At 40.6% G+C, this 27,431-nt stretch overlaps 1 protein-coding gene across 1 annotated transcript in view; it reads left to right on the top strand.

Annotated features, from left to right (window-relative positions):
• The window catches only part of GABBR2 (gamma-aminobutyric acid type B receptor subunit 2), a 445,157-nt gene extending 419,793 nt beyond the window's left edge, over positions 1–25,364 (top strand). The window contains exons 15-19 of the mRNA XM_042839905.1: positions 208–432; positions 5,290–5,472; positions 7,072–7,201; positions 16,843–16,960; positions 24,357–25,364. Of these exons, the coding sequence (XP_042695839.1) occupies positions 208–432; positions 5,290–5,472; positions 7,072–7,201; positions 16,843–16,960; positions 24,357–24,522 (822 nt within the window). The 3' untranslated portion in view covers positions 24,523–25,364. The remainder of the gene's footprint in view (positions 1–207; positions 433–5,289; positions 5,473–7,071; positions 7,202–16,842; positions 16,961–24,356) is intronic.
• The last annotated feature ends 2,067 nt before the right edge of the window (positions 25,365–27,431 follow it).

The raw sequence follows: 27,431 nt of genomic DNA, 5'->3' as shown, positions 1-27,431 counted from the left end.
TAATAATAATGATTAGATATCATTAAAATATGTATGTGTATATCCCTAAGTTGTAATGCTATCTAAATTTATCAAGTTAGAAAGCACACCTGCTGTACCTGATAAATTCATTACACGCAGATCAATGTTTTTTTCTGGATGTCAACCAATTCTTCTCATAATTACTATCTTTTTTCTTTTTCTTTTTCTTTTTTTCTACCATTTCAGTTATTTGGTTGTTTCTTAGCCTGGGAAACACGAAATGTCAGCATTCCTGCTTTGAATGACAGCAAATACATCGGAATGAGCGTATACAATGTCGGGATTATGTGCATTATTGGTGCTGCTGTTTCATTTCTTACTCGGGACCAACCCAACGTGCAGTTCTGCATTGTTGCTTTAGTCATAATTTTCTGCAGTACCATCACTCTCTGCCTTGTGTTTGTACCTAAGGTAAGTGAATTTGTTTAGCATGGATGTTGATTTTTTTTTTGTTCCACTTTGTAATTGTGATTTCATATGTAAAAGTTCATTGCCTTTTCAAGCTCTGGGAAAATTCTAAAGCTAGCCTGTCTGTATCTGAAACAAAGAAGAAAGTTTCATGAGATTTTAGAAAAAATACAAAGTTACAGGAATGTGAATGCATGCATTCCTAATGCCTACGTTTTACTGAATGTGTGAATGGTGACACAAAAGTTGTTCTCTCTAATTTTAAGGGAATAGGAACTTTTTGGAGACTGGGACTTGTGGGCATTAAGAAGGAACAGGTCCAGTTGTCTGCTCTACCACATGTCTCTTCTATTTAAACCCCTAACATACTCAAGTATGGTGGTATAGTAGGATTTATTAACACTTGAGAAAAAAAAGAGAAAAAAAACCCAACTGTATGCAAACTGCAGCTGCTGACAACTAAGACTTTTTAATAACTGATATATTGTAGGTCTAAATGAGGCATGGACTGTAAAGCATATGCCTTCATTTCTTTTTGGTCCTTTGGACTCTTGCGGATGTGTGTATTATATGTTAATGGAAGACACTGAATCACGAAGAGCTGGCACTTAAATTATTTTACTTGCCGAGTTAAGCTTTAGGCATGAGTGTGATAGACCATAAATTATAAGAAAGTGATTTCTATGTAAGTTTACTTCAGCTAAACCACAAGTTCTGGAGAATGCATTTGTATTCTGTGGTAAAATGTGCAATTGGGGTCATTTTAAATGATTTGCATAAACCTAGCATAACACCCCAAGTCAGATGTATATATAATTGGATGACTGGAACACTTGCAAAGCAAGATTTAAGATGCTTGTCTTACCAAGCTTATCTTTTCAATTAAGTCATGATAAAACATTTGTGGCAGAATTGAACGAATTATAGTGAACATGTTGGTGCTAACTGGCATCCCTGATTATGGTCCTCAGAAGCGAAATTTACCTCAGTTGTTCCCTCTGAGAGAAAAGAGAGGCAAAGAAAAACAAAAGAAGCTAACTTCTGATCTGCAGCAAAGCAGAGCAATTCATTTTCCAGGACTGACTAACCTGGATGCGTTTACAAGATCTGCAGTTCAATTCTTAAAAATTATATACCTACAAATACATAGTCATATTCTTGTTCTGGATCTTAGGGAAAAATCAGAACTTCATTCTAAATTAATGAAAATTCCCAAACGCAGCAAAGAAAAATGCTTTGAAATTCCGCAAGATTTAAGTTTGTAAGCTGTATGAAAATGCATATTAAAGCTCTGCTGCCAAAAATACCTCCACAAAATTTCAAAAGTCTCTTCAAAGAGAAAATATTATTAATGCTGTGACATGCTCTTCTGCCCTTAGCTTTCATGCTCCCTTACCCATCCTTTTCCGCTGCTGCAGGCTCTGAAATGATTTTCCTGTTTCCTCTCTTAACCCTTTCATCTGACCTTCTTTTAACCCCTAACTTCCTTGCCATCATTTTTACTCCCAGTTCTTTCTGCTCAAAATGCAAACATGAACTCTAGCCTCTGAGCATAATGTACTTCATCCCATCCTATGTATTGTCAGGTTCTAATACGCTTAGGCTGTTTTGCATTACAAATGATCACTGGGCAAAGTACAGGAAAAAAAAAGAGATTGAAGCAGGAGTTGCAATGTCCATTCAACACCTGAGTGCTTTCACAGCTGGACATTTTTTCTTCTGGCGTTTGTATATTGAACCCTACATTTCTTCTTGCCATGCTTTGCAACAGTTGCAGTGGGATTACTGGCAATCATTCTCCTCTGGAATGTGCTCCTGCCCAAGATTTCACCATGTCCAGGCCCACAGAATATTGTAACCAAGAACACTCAAGCTATACAGCTAGGTAAGACTTCAGTGTGAGACAGGCACCAAATCTCTCCCCTTAACAATTATGTAATCAGTACACTTTTGGTGATATAGGAAGATTTTTGGTGAAATCCTAAAGCCTGAGGCTCAACAAGTGTAGAAGATACTGAAGATCTGGAAGCTTGCACTTCTTCATTTATTAAACCATGGTTAGGCAGATGCAAGCAGTAAAGTGCTTTTGAGCCATTTGAGTGGCTTTTATTTTTCTTCAGTTCAAAGTGAAATGCATTTCCTTCAGCAGTCTCAAGGTCTTACAGTGCTAGAATTCAATTTTTGTCCCGTAGCCCTTTTATGGATCTGAATAAGCAGCTGTTAAATTATGTAGGGAAACTAGAGGAAGAAACACAACATTTTTCCATTACTTCTCAGTTGTACTAATCCTGTTTACATATACTGTGGCAATTAGTGTGCTTCTCCAGGCCCACCTCATGCACTGCTGTTTTGTTAGCATAAGTGACTCTAAAAAAATCTCATAGCAGAATTAGAGCAGGGACAAATTCTTCATTGCTGTCTTCATTTAAAGATGTACTACACCACCTTTCATGGACCGAGGTGAAGAAAGATGGCCAGTAGTTCCCTAGATCCTCATTCTCAACTTTCTTGAACACATCTGTAACATCTTCTCTCTCCCAGTGCTCAGGAGCCTCTCCTGATCAGCATCAGCTTCCAAAGATAATTGAAAGTGGCCTTGCAGTGACATCAGTCAGCTTCCTCAGTCCTTGGGGATGCACCTCATCAGGTTGCATGAATTGATGTTCAGCTGGCTTGGGGTTCCAGAGGAATGGGATTCCTGAAAACAATTATTACAAGTAAGGGCTAATGTGAAGCGGTCACTTAAGATCTGAGCCTTCTGCATGTCCTTAATCACCTAAAGAAATGCAGTCTATTGTCTTTAAACTTAGCACATTATCTCAATCTACAGATTTGGTCTGTAAACTCATGTCAGGGAGGAACTGCTTCAGTGTCAGATCAGTCGTGTCTGTATCAGAATTTAGTCCTTTACTTCATGCCACCACAACTGCGGAGTGGTCGTGCTTGCAAGAACAAGGTGAACCGATTATGAGTCATGGCTATACTACAAAATATGGCGGTACAGTACTTACAAAATTCCTTCTCCTTTCATCTTTACAGACAACTCAGCAGCATTGGATTTATGAAATCATATCCATGTTCTCAAGGCAGGAGCTCCTTCAGCTCTATTTGTATATAAATATATGTGTATGCTCGGCAAGTAATCATAAGTTCTGTATTCTTTAGAGTACTCTGAAAAGATCTCACCTCCTTGCCAAACCACTAGTAGCTTTCTCTCTTCATATTTTCACATTGTCACTGAATGTTAAACCTTACTTACACTTGTTTAAATTAAATATGTTTAAGGTTAACCTTTTTTTAGGTGGCTTATTGAATTTATTTGAAAAGAGTTGTTTTATTTTGGTCCCTAAAACCTAATTAAGTTTCTGTTGTCTCCAGAGTGCAATCTCCCTAGGGTTCTTTCTATTAATACTCCTACTTCATGTCTCTCTGCTTGAATGTTACTTCTAACAGTAGGAAAGAAGAAATTTCACGCAAAGCTGTGTTTGGGGAGTGAAGGGCTTGGGTTTGTTGTTTTTTCGGTTTTCTTGAGGAGAGAATATATTCTTTGAAAGTATAAAGATGTCAATGAAGGATAAAGAGATTTTTGACAAAATACTGAAAAAATGTATCTTTAATTAAGTCCAGGCTAATATATTTTAAATGAGTTTTTCCAAGTTGGTGGATGAAAAGCTTAACATGAGCCAGCAGTGTGCTCTTGCAGCTCAGAAAGCAAATGGCATCCTGGGCTCCATCAGAAGAGGGGTGGCCAACAGGGACAGGGAGGTGATCGTCCCTCTCTTCTCTGCTCTTGTGAGACCCCATCTGGAGTACTATGTCCAGGTCTGGGGCCCCCAGTACAAGAAAGACAGGCAAATGTTAGAGATAGTCCAGAGGAGAGCCATAAAGATGATCAGAGGGCTGGAGCAACTCCCCTACAATGAGGGGCTAAGGGAGCTGAGCTTGTTCAACCTGGAGAAAGGAAGGCTGCAGGGTGACCGAATTGCAGCCTTCCAGTACCTAGAGGGAGCTGTACAGGAACTGCTGAACCACAGCCTGAACCTCTGATAGAGCACCTGAGGCAAGCAATGATTCAGCCCTGGGTGCACAGCTGAAGGCAATTCAGCTGTGCTGCTGGAAGGGGTGGAGCATGGATCCACCTCTCCTAGACCCCATTTAAGAGCTGACTACGAGTGGGGATCTCTTTTGGAGATTGCTCCTCTTGGAGTCTTCTCAGCAAGCCCAGGACAAGGGTAAGCGTTCTATCTGTTCTTCTTTAGCATGATAACCTGTTTAGCCTGATAACCTGTTTAGCCTAACTTTCTTGTATATCCATATATTCACTGATTATACAGGAGCCTACAAACAGGAGGGGAGTCAACTCTTTGAAAGGGTAGATAACAGTAGGGCAAGGGGAAATGGCTTTAAGTTGAGGGAAGGAAGATTTAGGTTGGATATTAGGGGGAGGTTCTTCACAGAGAGAGTGGTGAGGTGCTGGAACAGGCTGCCCAGAGAGGTTGTGAGGACGTGTTCAAGGTCAGGTTGGATGGGGCCCTGGGCAACCTGGTCTAGTATTAAATAGGGAGGTTGGTGGTACTGCCTGTGGCAGGAAGATTGGAGATTCATGATCTTTGAGGTCCCTTCCAATCTGGGCAGTTCTGTGATTTTGTGAACTTTTTTTTAACTCTTCCCTCTGCAAAATCATTCTAATTCTACCTATTCTGTGAATTTATTCAGAAATTGCCTCAGGTACTACTCACTTTCCAGTGTTTTGTATTTGAAAGTCAGAAAGGAACACCTTTCAAATACTTGGGGTACAAAAGAACTAGCTGCAAACACAAAACCTTCTACAGGATTTCTTAAGGCTTGTAAACCTTTCAGCTCATCACATTGCGGACAAATCCCGATGCAGCCACGCAGAACAGAAGATTTCAGTTCACTCAAAATCAAAAGAAAGAAGACTCAAAAACATCGACGTCGGTCACCAGTGTCAATCAGGCCAGCACCTCTCGACTAGAAGGACTGCAGTCAGAGAACCACCGCTTGAGAATGAAAATTACAGAGGTACTGCTTATTTGATGCATATTGCCTCTGCGACTTCTTTGCAGTTTTTTTGTAATCTTTTTAAATGTTCCCTACTTTTTGGAGAAAAAAATTGTCTTTGCCTGTTAGCAAAATACTGGAATAATAGGAAACATTATTTATATGAATAGCTAATTATTACATTCAATGCTTAGAGGATGTGATAAATTGAAATTATGCCATAGCAAATTAAGACAAAACTTCCTGTAGTTCTTTATGCCAGGTGCCTCATATGGACATGCTGGATGCCATACAGCTGTAGTGGTAGAAGGGCAACCTTTACAAGCTAGTTTAAAAGAGGCCTGCAGTCCCAAGGGCACATAAGAGCTGTCTTTGTTTCTATTTACGGCCAAGTTCAGCGACTGCCATTGCTGGCAGTCTAAGAGATCACGTGTGAAATACACAAATCCCCTTTAAGCTATAAAATGGGTATTCTTCATTATGTCCATCCTTGTTCCGGAGACTTCAAACAATGGCAAATCAACAGTGAAGTTTGTCCATTTTGTGTGGCAAGATATCCATAGTTGCTCTAACTACTATAAAAAATGATTTTCTTTTTGCCTGTGTTCTGAAGTATTCTTATACCTTGAAGAAAAGGTATTCTATTTCAACTGTAACTTCTTTATCCCTATCTTAATTAAGGACGATTGCTTAGGTAACAAAAAGATATTTACTCAGGCTATCAAAGATTTCAAAGCAAAAGCTATCCCCGTTTAAAGAAATGTAGTTCTTCAGTTTGTTTAGATACCTTTCATGTGACAACCTTGCAATATTTGAAGGCCCTGCTTGTTACTGGCTATCTTAGTGTTTATATCCTGCTATAGCTTTTCTACTAAGCCTCCTAACTCATGAGATCCCACCTGAGCCTTGTAAGGCTTGTGACAGTGCTCACAGGTAAGGCTGGAGAGGGCAATTGAGCTGTATTAATGCACACAGGGCCCTGATACTCTTGTTAGACTTTACTTAAATAGATTAAATTAAATACTTTGATCCTGTAGGTCCAAATAGGAATTTCATTGTTAAGGTAGCTTAAAACATGTCTTACCATAGCTAGTAGCTGCATCTCCGGATTATTTACCTTGCTATAGCCAAGTTCTATAAGGAAGCAATGTAAATTTAAATCCAGCACTTATAAAATTTGTTTAAGCCAGAGGTAAGTTGGACACCGCATCCTGGACAGCTGTTCACAGAGAGCATCCCAAGCCCTAATTTATTTGGATTGGCAAAAGAGTTACAGTGATGTATGCCCATTGAATGCATAGATAATAATCAGTTTAGAGGTTTTCAGACTGAGCATTCTAATACTCATTTCTTCCTTATTCTGTAGTACACCTGGAATTAATTAAACCATCAACTATTGGAGCTTGCTTTTTTTTTTTTTGTATGCCCTGTGTGCTTTGTCACTGCTACCTGTAGCCAGATTTTTAGAGGTATTGTTGTAATGCTATAGGAACACTGTATTTGATACGATGTGCTGATTGCGTGACCACCTGCTCCTGGTCTAACTATAGAAAGCTATGCAGTTATTGCAGGAACTTGAAGCTATGATCCTTGGCAATTCATACTCTTTCTGTTTTGCAGCTGGACAAAGACCTAGAAGAGGTCACAATGCAGCTTCAGGACACACCTGAGAAAACAACGTACATTAAGCAGAACCACTATCAGGATCTCAATGACATTCTCAGTATACGGAACTTTACAGACAGCAAAGGTGAGAGTGAAATCTATTAGCTTAACCCGAAAAGGTTTTGAATACTGGAATGCCAATCTCATTGGATTGGTTCCAGAGTGCTCATATCTTAGTGAGATACACTTCAAATGTTTTGGTTGTGTAGTGGAAAGCATGCAGAGTCATATTATAAATTGTATGATAGTAAGTAGTGATTTTTCTGTACATATCTCTTCTACTGTATGCCTTAAGTGTATAGTACACAAGGTGAAGTAGGAAACTTTTAAAAACAAATTTGTGTTCAGAATGGATGGAATTGTACAATGCTTCAGATGTTGTAAGAGTTAATTGTGCCAGCCATCAACAGCAGGAAGCCCAATTTAATATGTGCTCATTTGAATAGATGTTCAAATTTTGTTTTGGGACACTGCTATAAAGTACATAGAATAGTAGCATGTAAATATTTCAGTGCTGATTTGGACTCTAAATGTAGAATTGAAGGCACTCATGTATGAAAATTCTTCCCTAGGAACTGATAAAAAAGGATTTCATGACTACTGAAATATTCCTAAGTTGTTTCTACCAGGTCTCTTGCATAGGTCCCTGAAGAAATATATGTGAAAGAACTGGTTCCATTAAAGCTATTTCACTTTTGGGAAGCAATAAGATCTGGTGTATAGGACAATAAAGTGGAAGCCAGGACACCCAGTTTCCATTTCTGACTGTAGAATTGATCTACTCTGTGAATTTTGGCAAATGACTTTGTACAGCTGAATATTATTATATTAGATGAAAAAAGCCCTGCATAGGAAAGTTGTACAGTTGCAAAGCTGTGCTCAGGTTCTCTATTGGTTATGTGAAACTAAAACTACTCCTGTGAATATAGTTGTTGAAGAATTATTTTAAAACAACAGCAACTCTTCATATGTGTTTTTGAAGTATACTGAAAGAGCACTTGGGAAAGTTTATGTTCTCATGGTGTTCTTTGTTTTAGCCCGGGTATATGTTTGGTTGTGTAACTTTGGAGAGAAAAAAAAAAAAAAAGGGAAGAGCTCTACAGGGTTCCCAGTGTCCTTTTTAAAATTGAAAAACAGAAGGGGGGAAAGGAAGACAAGGAGGAAAAGGAAAACGTAAATAGCTGCTGGAGGCGTGTGATTATTGGGCTGAGATCAGCAACAAGAACTAGCATCACTGAGTGGGATGAGGCAGTTTTACCAAGTGTTCAAAAGGAGCACATAGAATGTTCCACTCATGTCAGATGCTTTGGGAAAAAATTATAAATCATGAATAATATTTCAAGCAGAAAAGATACGTTGCATCGTGCCAACAGGCCATCTAAGTTTAGATATGGGAGACAAAAATGATTCTCAAGAGATACGTTGGATATAAATTTAGGACTGGATGCTTCCCACAGCAGGTTGCACCCCATTAGCAGTAGGATGCTGGCGAAGAAATCAAGAAGTATAACCTTTATGCACGTATTTGTGACTATGTTTACAGAAAACAATGATGTGTACTGCTGCTTTAAGTACCAGTATCCAAGATTGTCTGCATTCCCAAGTTGATCCTTGATTGGTACCTTAACTTCTACTTTTCAGCTTTTGAGTATATATTTAAGAACACCTTTATGTAACGAGTCTTTATGTCCTCAGTAGATGGGAATTGCATGCAATTGGGATTTACAGAATAGATATTCTCCTGCATACTGTAGTTGCTGGACAGTTTTCTGAATAGACCTACTGCATAAAGCTCAAGGAAGAGAGGGAGAGAAAGATGGTTTTCCTTGGTCATGTTTGCACTGAGTATGTTAGAGCATTGATGTGGGGGATGCGGGCAACCTGGATCTCAGTTTCCAGCCAGCAGTTTCCAAAGCTTAGTCTCACACTTGAGGGCAAATGCCCCAAATATGAGTATTACATAGTACTTTGATATTCAAACCTCCAATCTTTGAGTCGCCACATTAAATAACTCATGATAGGATCTTCTTCCCCTCCGTGCCTATGTCTTCTGCTTTTTGCCTGTTTCCCTTCCTTTGCTACATCTGAGTCTCCTCTGTGTTTCTCCCTGCATCTTATCTCAATAGTCAACCTATGTGCTTAATTTAAATTTGCTAATGCAATCAAAATAATAAGGCTTTGGAGTACTCATGCTGCTGAATCACTGCTGCTTCTGTGCAGATGCATACAGACATCACTTAAACGTTACTTAAAGAAATTCTGGCCCTTATGGCTATGGGAAAGCTAACTCTGTCTGACATAACTATGTTTTCTGTAGCCATGCATTTCATATTACTTTCTGTAAATGCAAGTACGGAACCCTGAAATTATGCATCTCTGATGGTACTTTGCCAAGCTTCCAAAGATGCTAATATTTTATTATCATGACCTAGAAGGGGCCATGTGTCACCTCCATTTGCAAAAGGGAAAGCCTGCCCAATGTGGCTTAGGGGTGATGACAAGGTTCTTGCCTAGCTTGGGCCTTGTAGAAAGTGTGAGCTGAGAAATAGGTAGTAATGTAGTGAAGAGAGATGCTAAAGTTAACAGCTGACTTAGAGCTAAAGATTGTAGCAGATCACTTGCCACTGATCTGGTGGACATGGCTGAATCCTGTGTCAATCCTCCTCGCAAAACTCCTTGCTATTCTGGAGAAGTTCACACATGCAATGCAGCATAGCCCTATTGCTTACACAAACCCAGAGCACTGCACTTCAGAGGACAGATAATAACGCAGGATTTATGCAATGCATTTCTAACAAGTCCTAATGAAACTTTAATGTCATAGCACACTTCAGTAGATTTCTGATCTGTAAAAATTGCCCAGAGTCAAAACTTCCAGCCTATAGCTGAGTGCCAAAGGAGGTTACCTGATTCTTTTCATCCCTTCCCACCCCTGCCAATTACCTCAAATACAGATTTAGGAGCCTAACACTACATGACTTTAACCAGAGTATGTAGATCCAGATGTGCTCTCCTATAACTGCCTGATCTCTGGCAAAGCCTTATAACTTTGGGGGCCCTAGTTAGCTGTTGCTAGTAATAGCTGCTAGTGTAGCTCACTCTTTACTGGAATGGGGACTCCTTCTTTACAGCACATTTTAATTCAATATGTCTCATTTAAAAAGAGAGATTATCTAGGATGCTCATCTCTTATTCACAAACCCATTATGTTCCCAAGATATCTATAGCAACTGGCCATATAAGAAAAGCAATTAAGAAAATGTGGATTGCAGTTTATGGTTTGATTGCTTTTTGTTTTGTTTTCTTTTTTAATGCAGGCTTTTATCTTTGGCAGTATTAGCTTTGTGCAGTCAGGCAATTCTTAGCATGCTCCACGGAATGTGACCTCAGATGGCTTCCCAGTTGCATATAAATTGTTTGCATGGGGCATTCCCTCAAGTTCACAGTGACAGGACCTGAGGGAACACCATGGAGCAGTGTCAGGATAAGGTCAGGTTGGGCATTAGGGAAAGGTTCTTCACCAGAGGGCAGTGGGCAAAGGATAGGATCCCCAGGGCAATGGTCATGGCCCGAGGCTGCCGGTGTTCAAGCATAAGTAAGGAATGCTCTAGGAAGGCTGAAGTTATTTCTACTGTGAGAGCTATCGCACAGATAAAAGTTACTGAGGTTATCACCGCACTCCCTAGAAGTTGCCATAAGCTAGAGCACTGAGGCTTTTACCACAGCTCCCTAGCTCTGGTACCATAAATAAGTATACTCCAGACCCCATAAGAAAGAATATTCCAAGATTTATGCCTAGAGCCTCCTCAGAGCCAGAGCAACCTGGGCCGTGTTTCCTGGGGTTTTCCCTACAGATGTTGCAGTACAGGGCATCAGCCACCATGTTTCCGGAGCCCCTATATGCCATAACAAGGAGCTCAACCATGTGGTTTTCGGAATAGCTTTTCACAACACTTAACAGCAGGTGTTTTCAGTAAATAAATGGAAGAAACCACTGTAAGAGGTTCCTTCTTGGCTTTTCTACTCATTTTCATCAGTTTCTGAACTTCTTTCTCCTCTCCAAGGAACAAATTCTGATAGCTATAAGTAAGTGGAAAGTGCATGTGCATCAGGATTGAATTTGATTCTGTAAGAAAAATGCAGTGGTAAGATACTGCATGTTTTTTTGGGTTGGCTAATTTTGTTACCCTTAAAATCCTACAATCATATTCTATTTGACTTCCATCTGACATTTCCTTAAATGAAATTATTTCTACATGAATGATTCATATATAGTGAGAGTTTCTCATAAAGTCAAACTGATAAAATATCCTCCAGTCAAATCTCCATTTATTGCGACTTTTGCCAGCGTGTTTCAGAGCAGTATATTACAAAAATTAATGAATGGCAACACTACTATGGGAAGTACAGAAAGAAGCAAAGTGCAGACATGCAGTGGTCCCCACTCATGCAATTTCTCTCACTGCAGGCACCCAAGCTTGCTCAGAAAGTCATTTGTGTTTAGAACCAGTGTTGGTTTTTACTCGCTGCTGTAAATGGACTGGGAGTATTCATTGGCATGTCAGCTATGCCTACATACTGTCAGTTGTCACCTCACTGGTGTTTCTTAGTATTTCTCCTCAAGTAAAAGTAGCTCAAAGAAAAACAGATTTCAAAGGAGTGTTGCTAGCAAATGCAAAGCAAAGCAGAGTTCATCTGTAGTAGAGGGAAAAACATTTATATGAAGCTGATTTTATTCAAGCATTAAACTTGAGATTGAAAACACAGATTCAAAGGAAGGCTTTTCAAAACACTGATGCACAAGGCTTTAAGGAATGTGTTGGTTTTTTTTTTTTTTAAAAAAAGAAAAGATAGTTCTTTATTTCCTTATATAGAGACTGAGATACCAGTTTCCATGAAGCCTAGCGAATGGATTTCAATCATGAAATTAGAGGTTGTTTCTATTTCTATGGGGAGACCAAACTGCCTGATGTTCAGTTTCTGCTTTTCCTTGCACAGAAATGAATCTGTAGTAAAGGGAGTTTCTTCTGATTCCCAGTAGTAAAAATCAGAAAAGAATCCTATTGGCTGTCTATTAAAAAGGAATTCCTAACGTAACTATGAGAAGTCATGACTTAGACTTCCTGAGTGCTGTGGGCATTGCTATGGAGAACTTTTTCAGATGTACCCAGCAGATGGTGTGAGCATTTTGATTTGTCTTTTGGTTTTATTTTCTTTCCATCCTGTTTGCATAAAAAGCAGAAAGTGACTGATCTAGTTTCCCAATAACATGGAAGGAAGTCTTCCTAGTTTCCCAGGAACATGGAAAAATGCAGTAAATTTTAAAAATCTGCCTTTAGCATTAAGGTTTTCAGTGTTCTTTACCAAATTGACTAAGTTATCTCTGCCAGATCTCGTAAGTCATCATTAAACCATGTTTACATCTTTGTGGCGCATAAAATGTGTTTACTAGCAAAGAGGAAACAGTGGTGGAATTGAAAAATGTGGGGTGAGTTGCAGTCCTGACACAAGTTATAAGCCAATGGAGGAGTATTGCTGCTAAAGTGTAATAATGAAAATGTTCTATAAAGCTACAGTGCACAAATGCCAACCAAAAATCTGTTATGTGAAGAACTGGGCTTCCCAAAATCCTAGAAGAAATTGCACCTGTGGTAGTGCTTTCTGTTTACAGCTGATTAGCATTAGTTAAAATGCATGAAGGTCAACATTATCCTGCTCTGCACCAAAGTAGGGATGGCCAGCAGGGATAGGGAGGTGATTGTGCCCCTCTAATCTGCCCTCATGAGGCCCCATCTGGAGTACTGCATCCAAGTCTGGGTCCTCCAGCAAGAAAGGATGCAGAGCTGTTGGAGTGGGTTCAGAGTAAGGGCACACAGATGATCAGAGGGCTAGAGCAGCTCTCCTACTAAGACAGGCTGAGGGAACTGGGTTTCTTTAGCTTGGAGAAGACAAGGCTCTAGGGGCACCTTATTGCAGCTTTCCAGTACATGAAGGGAGTTTACAAGTGGGAGAGGGACCAACTTTTTACACAGTCTGATAGTGAAGGTTAAGGAGGAATGGCTTTAAACTTAGAGGATATTTAGGTTAGATCTTAGAAAGAAATTAATTACTCAGAGGACAGTGAGGCCTTGGCACAGGCTGCCCAGGGAAAATGTTGTGCCCCATCCCTGGAAACACTCAAGGTGTGGATGGGGCCCTGGGCAGCTGAGCTGGTGAGGAGGAGCCCTGCCCATGGGTTGGGGCTGGGTGGGTTTTGAGATCCCTTGCAACCCAAGCCATTGTTGGATTTTATGAACAGATAATGCTGAGGGAGCCAGGCTGTGGGGTGTTATTGGGATGGCAGTGCTAAGGAGGGAGTCACCTCTGGCAAGCAGCTGGCAACAATGATCCCTTGGTTAAGCCTCTCCACAGCAGTAACACGATGTGCCTGTGCAGCTCAGATCTTGGCTGTTGGAAGTAATTTCTCTGCTGATGTGGGCAAAAGTCCCAACCTAAAACCTCCTGACTCTTGCTGACAACTGAGTAGAAGGTTTTATTTTCTAATGAACCAATCATAGAGTGCTGTGTGAAGCACTTGAGATCTATTTTTCTTTTTTCCCCTATGGTTTTTTGAATGGAAAGTGCTCAGGCATCATTTATTCAGACTTTTGAGTTCCTGTTTGAGGTCTAAGAAGGTGAAAATTACATAGAAACTGCTTCTGGCTAATGTAAATTCAATTTTGAAAGCATTTAGATCATCTGAGTGCAACATATTCAGTAGCATCTGCAATGGCAGACAGTACCCTGAGAATGAAGGGCATTTTTCATGTGGAATGCTTAATGAACAGTGGAAGAAAAGATGGGAAGCACTAACAGAAGTGCTAAACTTCAGAGAAATCAGGAGATCAAATATTTGCCATTACCTTTAATTCATTTGCTTTCAGTTGTTCCTCTATATAAAATCAGTTTCCTCCAGCCTTAAGTTGTTTAAGTGCATGTGGTGATAGATAGTGGGTTTTCTTTCAGTTCCAGCTCCTGGAAGCATATTACTAAGTGAGAATCTTGATCTTCATTATTGACATGAAAGGTAAATGGGGAAAAAAAAATTCTAGTTTCCATAGCTGCATAATAAATATCTAACACCTCCTTTTCCAAATAGCTCAGAGCTCTTGACAACGAATAAGTATTACACTACTGTTTTGTATTTTGAAAGGAGAAATAAGGAACAGAAAAAAAGTCTTAATATTGTGGCAGTCTGTGGATTCTGCCTGTATTCCTTAACACGGAATATTAAAACTTGTGTATGTACAGAAATACATGCAGTGTATGGAAAGAGTCATCTGCAAGAGTGGTAGGAAAGGGTTTATTAAGAATAACACGCAGAGTGATATATAGGCAGTTGGTGTAAAGGGTGAGTAGGCATAGAACATGTAATTTCTGCTCTACTTTAAACTAGAACCCCCACCTTTTTACAAGGGACCACCTTCCTCTCTCTCTCTCTCTCTCTCTCTCTCTCTCTCTCTCTCTCTCTCTCACACACACACACACACACACACACACACACACACACACACCCCACAACTGAAAGCGTAATAAATCCATCCAGGGCATACAATACAGATTAATCCCTGAAATCATGTACTCCCAAGGTCTGGCACTTGTGTATTCCAGTCATTTGGTGAAGAGTTCTACCTTCAGTGGCTTTGCAAGTTATTTCTCTTGGCCGAAAGACTTGGGGCCCTGGAATGGTAAAATAATAGGCCTTTTCCATCCCTATTTTCAGGGATTATTTGAATTTTAACTTTGGTCTTTGTCATCAAGTCAGCATTTTTCATTGTCAGCTTGGATCAGCTCAGCATTGGACATTGTTTTTAATCATGGAAATAAGAGGTTTTTTTAGTTGTCTGTTTATAGACATCACAAGGCTCTTATGCAAATGTCAAGCTCAATATACATAGAAATGTGATATATGGAAAACAAAAACTGAGCTCTTGTGACAGCGAGTGCCACACCAGCAAACTTCAGGCTGTCCTGAGATGATAGGTTTCACTTCTTCTTATCTTAGCCGCTGTCAGATTTGAGTCCTTGTCCTCCCTTCACATCACTGAATCCTGTCACATCTCCTCTTAAAGCACCTCCCTTCTTGCTACACATGAACCCCTTAGCTCTTTTCCTGACATTTTTGTTGACTTAACAGAAGCAGCTTTGTGTGCGTTGGTTGTCTCCTGTCTCATCCAGCCCCTTGCCTTCCATGCAACATAAGAATCTTCTTTTTGCACTTCTGAGCTGTAGCAGTCCTAAGTCTGTACATTGGTAAAGTAATGGGATATGAATTTTATCAATCATTTTAGTTGGAAGGGACCCTTAAAGGCCACCTAGTCCAGCTCCACTGCAATGAGCAGGGACACTTACAGCTACATCAGGTTGCTCACAGCACCACTCAGCCTGATCTTGAGTGTCTCCAGGGATGGGCTTCCACTTCCCCTCCATGCATCCCATCCCAGTGCTGCCCAGAGAGGTGGTGGATACCCTGTTATCTGGGGCTTGGTGTTAGTAGAGCAGAAATGTAGCTTAAGCCTTCAGTATGCACTGGGCTTTCCATGGTATTTTTGTTGGTTTTCTTTTTCAGGTATTTTCCTACTTTTCCCTCTTATGCTTATTTTTTTCATTCAGTTCCTCCAGGATCCTTTTCTAGTGTCTACCTCTGAGTCCTTCTCCATGCTGCCTTAAGGCCTGCAGCAACCACTGTTTCTGTGTGCGTAGCAAACAACTGCCTGTGATGGATTTGGAGCAGCTCTGTAATTATTTATGAAAACTCTGCACTGTCCTCATTACTCAGATGTTTTTCTTGTAACTTTCCTTGGCTTAGCACAGCAGGAAACGTTGGAAAAGCAGACAAGAACAGAAGGGATATCCAGTTAAGACAGCCTTCTTTAAATGGCTGTGTTCTTCTCCTCCTGCAGAGAGGGATGGATATATGCCACAGACCTCAGCACAGCTAGCCTCAGCCTCCTGGGACTCCCATGGGAATTAAGTGATGCTACCTGCAGGGAAAATGATGATCTTCTCTGTTACCACTCTGAAGTTTAAAAAAAAAAAAAAAAAAAAAAAAAAAAAAAACCACAAAAAAAAATGCAGAAGAAAGCTTAATGAAATCATTAACTGTCCTTCTTGCAGACAGTCCATGGGCCAGTGCAGCTGATATGAATGATTTTTCTGTGCTAAATCATAGCAGATAGTTGAATGACAGCACTTAATTTCTTATGAGATATCAAGCATACTGGAGTTTCATAAATCGATGAAATTACAGTTTTTCTGGGTAAATATTTAAATTAGAGTGTTTTTTAATATAGAAAGGTAACAATATTTGAAGGAAAGACAGTATGATGATGCGGCTGTTATATTTTTTCACAGAATAAACTGGGGGAAGGAGCATGATAGGGCTACATAGAGGCAAGGAACAAAATATTAAAAAGAGAGAAGTAGAGTTGAGGGGGGAGGTAGAAAGCAAAGAAGAACAGAAGAGAATTTTTTACTTTTGTTTCTTCATGATAATTGCAATGAAAGTCATATTTCCAAAGTTAAGAGCATCAAAGACTCACAAGGAAACCTGAGCATATGTTGCAATATAGGCAGAATGAGTTTTATTTTGTGGCACAATTTACATCTGCGATATCTTATAATGAACCAATTTTACAGAGGTCACTTGGTCACACTAAAATAAAATTGAATGTGTTATCCATCTAGATGGTGAGAAAGCAATCTTGAAAAATCATCTTGATCAAAATCCACCAGCACAATGGGGCACATCAGACCCTTCCAGAACAAGCAAAGATCCTATAGAAGACATCAACTCTCCAGAACAGTAAGTAGCATGATGTTATGTACTGGTAGAGAAAGAGGCGTCCCGCAGTCTTGTATACATGTGCTTGTGTGCTCACACTTTTTGAAATGTAAATTCCGTCATGGATTTCACCCACTCTGCTGATAAAATATTAATTAAGATGAGTACATTGCATCAAAAGCTATATCTCTCTTTCAATTGTTTTTATGGGAAGGCCTTCACTGAAAATGTTTCCAGCCAGTCCCACCTACAGGCGCAGCTGAAACATCAGCATAGGAGGTGTGAATGGCAACCTGCTGAAGAACCAGCAGGCAGAATTGCTGTCCTGTGATGCCTCCTTGCTTGCAGCTCACCATCCCCACCAAAATCAGATGGTTTTAGAGTCACTAGGTCCTTCAGTGCACCAAAACAACCTAATGTACTTTTTTCATTTGTCAGTAATACCCATAGTGCAAGGTCTAACCACCAGCATACAGTAGAGATGAGGATGAACATAGGTACACACCCACTTTGACCATTGTCAACAGTGCAAGTCTTTCCATGCACAAGACATAGTGGTTCATGATGTGCGTAGTCATTTGTTTGTTGTTCTGGTCTTAATCTAACTGAGAAATAAAAACAGTCTTTGAGCTTTTCGGTGTTACCATAGCAGCTGAATCTGAGTGGGGCATGGAAAGCTTTTCACTAGAAACAATAATGTATCTGGAATCAGAGTATGGCACAAAGCACCGGTTAAGAGTCATAGAGGAGAGAGGGTCCTATGGTATCAGCTTCGCTTTCTAGAAACCTATATAATGAATTCATGTATTACACTTTGCATCAAAAGAGGGGTGACCAGCAGGGAGGGGGAGGTGATTGTCCCCCTTTACTCTGCCCTCATAAGGCCCCATCTGGAGAACACTGTCCAGGCCCCACCCCAGCAAAGGGAGGATGTGGAACTGTTGGAGTGGGTCCAGAGGAGGGCAGTGGAGATGATCAGAGGGCTGGAGCACTTCTCCTATTGAAAAAGTTTAGCTCTTTTAGCCTGAAGAGAAGGCTCCAGGGAAACCCGATTGCGTTCATCCAGCACTTGAAGGGAGCCTTATAAGCAAGAGAGGAACAGATGTTTTACAGAGTCTGATAGCGATAGGATAAGGGGGAATGGTTTAAACTAAAAGAAGGGAAACTTATGTTAGATATTAGGAATAAATTCTTTACTTAGAGGGTAGTGAGGCACTAGCACAGGCTGCCCAGAGAAACTCTTGATGCCCCAGCAGTCTGGTGGGGGGCAGCCCTTCTTATGGCGGGGGGGCTGGAGCTCAGTGATCTTTAGGGACCCTTCCAATCCAACCCAATCTATGATTCCATGATATGATTTGACATGATTCTCTAAGATCTCAACAAGTCTTGCTGTGGGACAAAGATGAAGGGAGCACTATGCTTGTTTGGACCTAGAATAAGCTCTTTCCCTAAGGTATCCTAGTAACATTGGCAGCATATTATCTGAGTTGAGAGCTGTCAGACTCCTGTTTGGTACCTGGGTAACTTAAAAACTTGTTAAACAGAATAAATTAAAGAAATTACCAGTCTGAGTCATGTGTTACATCAGTGTCAGCAAACCTGATTTCCGATAGAAGTTATTGCCTCCTATTACCTGCTCCACGAAAACACATGGAGTTTTAACTGTGTTTTGGCACTGCACAAAAATAATCCTGAGCAGTAGAGAAGCTAACCTTCACACACGTGTGTGCACACACGCACACACACACAGAGAAGCCTCCATTTGCTGAAATATCTTATTTCACAAAAACAGAGCCCTCACTGAGCAAGCTCTTGAGACTTCAGGAGGTTAGCAGAGTGCCTTAATGCTTAGTTATTAGAATATATGCATCTTTTTCCAGCACCATTTGTAAGAAATAATGTAGTTTAAATAGATGAATGCACTCATCTACATGTGACTTAAGAGAGATACTAAGAAAAAATCTGATACTTGAATGATCTAGTTCTCCTGATACAGATTTAAAAAAAAAAAAAAAGACCTTTTGCCTTTTGGTGGGCACAGAAGTTCCTCTAGGCTAGCAATGACTGATGAGAAGACTGAGATTTCCTAAAGGTCTTAAGAAACAGGTCAGCACAAATCTGAGCAGTCACTGACATTTCTGGAAAGTAATTAGTGAAGTCCTTCTAAATCAGAGCAGTGTCGTTCAGCACTTGCTCAGCTGTGTCTGTGCCATGTCTGAGGGTCAGGGTCTTCCCTGAGGATGTATTAGCACTTTGGTTTACTGGAGCTGCACAGCTCAGGCTCAATGGACCCACCCAAGTGAAGCACAGAAATCTTTAGGGCCAGGGTTTTATCATCCCGTCTCTTTATCTCTTTCCAAATTTTGTGTTTTTAAAGAACATCCTTATTCATACATGCTCTTTTTCCAGATTTTATGGCAGTATTTTTGGCCTTTCAGGTTTATTAAATATAGCATTTTTATTTTAAAAAAGTCCTAAAGATAAGCTATAGTTTGTGCTTTTTCATTTCCCTGTGTACCCATGGTGTATGACAGAGAGGTAGTTACATAGCCTGTAACTTTAGTTGAACCTGTTTCTTACTATTAAGAATAGAGCTGGAGGTTACAACTGAGTTAATTTTTTCTTTTTTGCCACAAACTGAAGAAAGGAGGACGTTAACAGAATAATTTACGTGTGGAAGTGTTAATTCATACCCCTTCCCCAGAAAAAGCACCCTAACTTTGTCTTATTGACAACACTCTGGAGATTTGGTATCTTTCATTATGAACATTCTTGTAGAGTAGAGAGAATAGTTTTATTAGGGATTTTTTGGTCTTTTTACCACTAGTGCTTCATTTGAGTATGATCCCTTGCTTTGCAACTGTGTCTAATGTAAAGACACATCCAAGGGCAAATTTTTCAGGCTCGGTAGTGCAAGGATATGCAGTGCATAATTGTTTTCAGGATGTTGTTTGTATTCTATCATATCATGAAAAACATTGGGTTTGCCTTTGGCTAAGATCCATTTATATCCATGCACCTATGGAAAATTAAGACTATGATTAGAGTGAAGACTTACCATGTGAATGTAGGTGCTTAACAACTCCCTTTGCTTCTCGCTCCCTCTCCTGCTGGTTGGTGATTCACAGTGCTATGTAAAATTTGCCGTTTCTTCCATTCTTTTTCCTGGGCATGTGATCTGTTCAGAAATATAGGTGCACCGTGAATGCATAGTGCCTTAATATCTAAAGGTCGCATCAGGCATCTTATCTGTACTGTGGCCACACATTCCATGGGAAATCTTCTGTAACCTAAGAGTATTTTTCTGTGCACCCTCATTCCTGCATGTTTTCCCATCACATCAGTCGTAAGTTACATTAATTTTTGGCACAGAGTGAAACTAATAGATCTCTGCCAGACCCCACTAAAAGCTGCCACTTTGGTAGACTGTTTCCTGTATGTTCTCATTTTTGTAACCTCCAAAGCAGCTAGTCACTGTATAACCCATGTAATTGAGTTATAGAATGGCTTAGGTTGGAAGAGATCTCAAAGCTCATCCTATTCCAACCCCCTATGGGGAGGGTTGCCACCCACTAAATCAGGCACCAGATCAGACTTCCCAGGACCCTATCCAGCTTGATCTTCAACACTTTCAAGAATGGAACATCCATCCGTAGCTTCTCTGGGCAACATCTTCCAGCACTCCACCACTCGCTCTGAAAAATTTCCCCTGACATCTAATCTAAATGTCCCCTCTTTTAGTTTAAAATCATTCCCCCTTGTATTGTCATTGTCTACCTATGTAAAAAGTTGCTTTCCCTCCTGTTTATAAGCTCCTGTGAAATACTGGCAGGTCTCTCCAGAGCCATCTCATTTCCAGGAACAGCTCCCTCAGCCTGCCGTTATAGGAGAGGTACCTTGATATTTTTTGAGCTAAAATTTTGCTTTTATCAGCATTTAAAACACAGACAGATATCCTGTTGGGGCCAGTTCTGTCAATGTTAGTAACCAAAAATTCTTATTAAAAATGTAGATTGTGACTGGATTACAGCCAAATGCCTTGGAATGAAAGTGTCCCCTCTGTGAAGTTTCTCTGTTGATGGTACTTCATATGATCCTATCCTACTCAAATACATTGTAAAAATGCAGTGGCTTGAGACTGGTTAGTTTACTTGCTAATACAGTATTTTGCTTTACTGTAGAGCTTTAGAACTTTTCCAGCTTCCTAGCAGCTGCAAAGAAATCAACATCAATGGGCTGGAGAATTGATTGAAATTATCTCTGAACACTTAGACAGTTCACACACTCCCACAGATCTTAAGAGGTTTGACTGCGGCTGCATTTATTTCACCCTCTTCTCTTACCAAATACATCCCATCAGTGGTTTTGTATAGCAGAACCAAAAGATCTTTTGTATGCTGCTGCTGCCTTTGCAGCTTCATGCACAGCGTTCCCATCTGAGTGCCCAGAGAGGTGGTAGATGTCCAATCCCTGGAGACACTCAAGCTCAGTCTGGAGGGGGCTCTGAGCAACCTGATGTAGCTGTAGATGTTCCTGTTCACTGCAAGGGAGTTGGACTAGATGACCTTTCATGGTCTCTTCCAACTCATACAATTCTATGATTCTGTGATTCTATAATCTGCACTGCATTGTGCTCCTATGTGCACTGTCAGGCAAGCTTTTGCTCGAATCTATTTATTCTTAATAAATGACTATTCTGTATACAGCTGGGGACGTGTGCTATTCTAACACTCTGATGAGTAATTGCCTGGTGTATGGAACCTTTCCTTTCTGCCTCCTGAGGTGATTTTAGGAAGGCACCAGTACTCACCAATTCCTGTCCCCATCTACCTGACCATACACTCTGACATATCTGTGTGGTACAGCCAATCTGAAACAAAGTGCATGCCACTTGGAAAGCATTGACAAATGTGGCAGAGTGGAGGAGGAAGGAAAGTATCAGTACTGGAGAAGAGAAAGAAAACACGAAGAGTGAGGCAAGGCTAAAGATTTACTTTCACTTGAGGAGAAAATAGCACTTTTTGGTTGTTTAGTTACTTTCGATTGTTGGATATTTATTATTATGAATCTCTACCCAAGACTCTTGCCTAAGTTCTTAATCGTGTTCTAGTCTCCAGGCTACCCTCCTCCGCCTCAATTCCAGGAACCAGGTTTTCAACTGAAAGTAAATTCTAAATACAGTTAAAGCAAAATTTGCCACCCACTGCAGCCACCGTGTGCACAGCCAAATAAACATGCTTTGTCCATGCTATGGCTAGCACTTAAATGGGTGGAAGAAAGCCATTCACTTGATAATTATGCAACTAAATTCTCTTGGAATAGCTTTAAAAAGCTCTTTAATGAAAAGTCTGTAGCAGTCGAACAAAGTAAGTGTTTCCACCGGTGGGAAAATAAGCATGGGCAATTCTGTGCCTGACCCTGCAATGAGAGGCAGAATTACAATCTGCAGTCATGGGCTAATAAGGATTCAGCACATGGCAGCAGCAAGCTGTACCCCTTCTGCACTCCTTGGGAACAGGTCTGAGTTCATTGATACCACCAAAAAGAGTTGGGAACATTAGTAAAATAACAATGAGTGGATTCTGGTTTATCCCAAGGATACTTGGCCAGCAGTACAATCACTGGGGGTTAATATTGCTGTAAATTTTTAAAAAGAGTCTGTGAAAGAAAAGATCCTGAGGAAGAGTCTCCTGGCCAGACAGACTGCAGTCTCTTTCTCCCCATCTCTTCCCCATCTCCCACAGCAAGCTCTAGTACTATAGTGAAGAGGCTAAGAAGTATCATTACATCTCTTTCTCTTTGAATTGGATAGCTTTATTGCTTGGTTCCCAAGAAGTGCAGTGGATGCTGTGGTAGATGCCTCCAGTTCCTAATGCAAGGCAAAAAGAATGGAAGTGTTTGAATCAGACAGGCTGCCCAAAGGCAAGCTTCCAAACATATGCTTCTCATAAGGATCAGCCTATACAGCAATTATGGAAGATTACAGGGAAATGTATATTTAAAACTCTGTTGAACAGTTCCTATGCCTTGTACGGGGGGGCATTTTTGTTCTGGAATTAAAAATCTGACCTTCAGTCAGCTGTCACTTTGACAGCTGTCTTCTCTTAAAAAAAATCCCTCCTTATTTCAAGAGCAAATGCCTCCAAGTGCAGAAAGAGTCCTGGTATGATATCATCTCAGTTAATAAAACCATCTCTTGCACTGACAAACCTCAACTTGGTTTTGGTTTTGTGGGAGGTGTTGGTATACCCAGAGCATGAGTAGAGCCTTGTCATGGTTCTGTCCTCTGCATGGAGGGGGGTTGGTTGGGCTGGTCACAATCATGATTTTGTGCCCCCTTAAAAAAAAAGAAAAAAAAGAGCACCCTAACAGTTATGATGACGTCAATTTTCTAGGAAAATTGGATTTTTAAATGCTGAATTTCACTGTAGGTGGGGGAACAGACTGCTTTTCACTTTGCAGCCCCACAGCACTGTGTGGGAACTTGAGAGCAGTCTGCGCCTTAAAAGCGCAGACTTAAACTGCACAGACAAACCACTTGGAACAACCCAGCAATCTGAACTTATTCCCTCTGTGCACCTGTATTTGCCTTAGCTGGAGCTGCAAAAATGCCATCTTTAATTCTGACATCCTTGCGCTAAGTGATGCATGGCTTAAAGATTTGTCTGTGACCTGATGCGTGTCCGTGCAGTTAGGCAGTGCTTTGTGTGCAATAGATCACTTTGCAAGGAGCAGAGGATTGCTAAGCCATATGCCCTCCTTGCAGTTTAAGGCTTTCCCTTTTTCCAGTACCATCAGTCAAACAATTAGTCTGAAAGTGCCTGGGAATTTCAGAAGGCAGTGGGATGCTGAGAAGGCTCCGTTAGATTCTTGTGTCATGTCTAGCCTGTCAGAAAGATTCCCTAGGGAAATAATGTGGTGGTAGCATCACTCAACAGTAGTGAGCTCGGCACTCCTAGCATTAACCCTCTCTATCCCAACAGCAGTAAATATCCTTGCAGCAACCTGCAAACATTTCAAACACACAATAAATGGCATTCTGGAGAAAAGGAGGCTCAGGGGAGATCTTATCACTCCCTGAAAGGAGGTGGTAGTGAGATGAGGGTCATCCTCTTCTCCCAAGTAATAGCGATAGAATGAGTGGGAATGGCCTCAGTTACACCAGGGGAGGTTCAGCTTGGATATTAGGAAAAACTTCTCCAAAAGAGTGGTGAGGTAGTGGCATAAACTGCCAGGGAAGTGGTGGAGTCCCTGGAGGTGTTCAAGAAATATGTAGATATGGCACTGAGAGACATGGTTAGTGTGCACGATGCAAATGGGCTGACGGTTGGACTAGACGATTGTAATGGTCTTTTCCAACCTTTGCGATTCTCTGATTTTCCCTTGGCTAACACTTCTCTTCCTCTGTCTCTCCCAGCATACAGCGTCGGCTGTCCTTGCAGCTGCCCATCCTCCACCACGCCTACCTGCCCTCCATAGGAGGAGTTGACGCGAGTTGTGCCAGCCCCTGCGTAAGCCCCAGCGCCAGCCCTCGGCACAGGCACGTGCCACCCTCCTTCCGAGTGATGGTTTCTGGGCTGTAGGAAGGAGAGATCAGTGCTTCCTGAACTGCTTTTAAGTACTCAAAGACTGGTCTAAACATCTGACATAGAACTCTGCTACAAGCACGTGACATTGGCTCTGAGCACAGAGAAACTACTGCTGAGGCCACCGCCACAGGAGTGCCAGGGTAGCTCATGTGGGAAGGCGAAGGAGGAGGACGCGAGGAGCTTGATCTGTAGCCTTATTCATGGAGTTTTTATTTCTTCACGTAGAAGTCACTGAAAACATTTCTTCCCAAATTTCTACTAGCAACAAGGAGGCTGGGAAATACGAATCTAGCAAAAAAGACTCTAGGAAAAACACTCAAATGTCACTGAGCTTTACGTGGCTGCTGAGAACATGCAATTCTATACTGTATCCATGTAAGGAAAAATACAGTGATTGAGCTATAATGTATTTATTGAAATAGATACACTCATTTTTACAAGAGTTGTGTTAAATTGCTGGAAACATTCTGCACTGGTTAGTCTTGCTCGTTTTCATTTCAGGGATGATGTTCTGTAGGAAAGAAGGAATGTGAGAAATGATTCCTCGGGTGCCATTGAGACTGCAGGGTCACCTCAAACTAACAACGGTACAGGAAGCCCGAGCAGGGGCTGAAGTTACAACAGGAGAGAGCTGCTGTTGGAATCACAGTACTTTGCCCTTCTCCAGGGATGGCAGCCACTGCTGGCCATCGGCAGCTTCGGTTTAATGAGGTCTCAGAGCAAGCACCACCATCCATAATGTACTAAACTGCCTGGAAAAGTCCTCGGGCTGAGGACAGCTGGGTAGTAAAGTCTTAATGTCACAGGATGGATTGTTTTTCATAGTTTGTTTGAATTATGTCACACACAATTACAATAAAAATAATTTAGCGGACTGGGGGTGGGGGGTTAGGGCACAGCACTTTGCAGCTGCAGGCAACACCTGCAGAGCACATAGATGTGGCCATACACTATGTTTGCTTCGTACCTGCTTGTGTGACAGTCGTGGTGGACAACAGAGAAAACAGATCAAATTTACCAATAGAATATTTCATTTGAATCTTCAAAGGGGAAAAAAAAAAAAAAAAAAGAAAAAAGAAAAAAAAAAAGAGAATAAAAATCCAAAACAACTCAAAAGCGTGGTTTTTACACTTTAGCTCTATCCCCTGAACCGAAGTAATTAGAAGGAACGATAGCGGCACACCATCTGGACCATCTCTGGAGCTGAGCCTCCAGGCACAGGTGAGATCCACGTGCAATTTCTTTTTCCAACGAACTGGAAATGTGGCATCTCTCTGCCAGGGCTGCTTGCTAGGAGCAGGGGGAAAATACCCGAAGCATCCACTGGGCTCTCAGTCCTCTTTGACCAATGCCTGTGCAGCACAGACCAGACCTTGGGAATGACGTTTCTACAAAGGTTTACAAATTAACCATGGCTAAAGCACAGCTAAAAAGGTCCATTAGCTGAGGGACTTAACTGCAGCTTTGATGAGCTGGCATATATCGCCATTGAAAATAGAACACACCTCATAGTGGCCAAAACCGATGTGAATATATATCCGAATCTTACAATCAGGAGCATCACAAAATGTTTCACTTGGCACATACAGTAAGAGAGGTTATGGAAATATTGTAGCTTTTAGAACAAAAACATGTAAGTATAAACACAGATAAAATAGAACTCATTACTCTGTTTAAGCACTAAACACTGACGTTGTCACTCAATGTGTGTTGACAGTATTCTCTTGCTTTATTAATATCATCAGGGCCTGGTTTATTTTAAAAGGAATGTTAATTTTTAAGAAGAGAAAAAAAATACAAAACTGTATATAATGTATACACAAAGATCTCTGTAGAAATATTATTCCAACTTAGCAGGAAAAAAAAATCAGAAGTATCGGACCATTGGAGGTGAGTGTGTGTGTGTGTCTGTAACTTCGTGAATACTGACTGTGTGACGTTTATTAGGTTTAAACCATGCAGTACATTCTTTGTCTCAATGATACTGTAGTTTCTCCCATAACATTTTTTTTTTTTACTTTACTGCAGATAACAAGACCAACCAAGTGAATATAGCTATTTAATGTTTCTGTTCTTTTATACTGCAGCAAAAATGTACTGTAAATTTATGAAGAGGCTGTGCCCCAATGGCATTTTCCAATGATGTTAGTGCACAAATGCTTTAAACTAGACTGGAACTGCCAGAATAAAATGTAAATGAAGAATTTCTTGTATAACCTTATACTGCATGAGATCAATTTTTAATAAATTGTTGCAAATCTGTTTTTATGAATAAAATATAGAAAACCTAGCTTTTTGGACTCAGTGTCCTCTTACCCTACAGCAGAACTGTTCTATATATGCATATTTATATGTATATATACCTTTACATAAAAGCCTTCCCTGGAGAAGGGCAAATCCTATTATAACACCACACTGTAATAAAAGTCACAGTACAAATCCACGTGGTTGAAGGGTTCACATCTAGAGAAAACAGATAGATGTGTTTCTGTCCTGAAATACGATCATGGCATTGTTCAGGAGTGAAGTCTAAGCCCTTTTTCAAATGGGAAAACAGCATATATTAAATATATTCCAAATATTTACTCCCATGCCTAACTAAATATGTACACTATTCTCTCTTGCACCATAGAAAGTGTGAGTTCAAGAGAAGGAAGAAAATTCGAATTTTTTAGGTAAGTTACTGAAGGTGAGGCAGACTTCTAGCTATATACATTGGTCACTCTGAAAATAATGCCTCCTGTTATTTTCCATGGAAACAACAACAGGTGCGAAGGACACAACAGCACTGTTGGATAGAGCAAATTCTCAACTACAAAACACTATTTTTCAATACAGTCACCAATGCTAGCTAAGCATTTTCACCAGCAATTAATGCCTGTATGCTGCATTCATATACACCT

The sequence above is a fragment of the Centrocercus urophasianus genome, unplaced genomic scaffold, assembly GCF_019232065.1.
Source record: "Centrocercus urophasianus isolate 14NV4802_14NV808 unplaced genomic scaffold, USGS_Curo_1.0 seq_11, whole genome shotgun sequence".
NCBI classification, from domain to species: Eukaryota; Metazoa; Chordata; class Aves; order Galliformes; family Phasianidae; genus Centrocercus; species Centrocercus urophasianus.
Note: the sequence above shows the minus strand (reverse complement) of the source record. Positions and strands in the feature narration are given on the sequence as shown.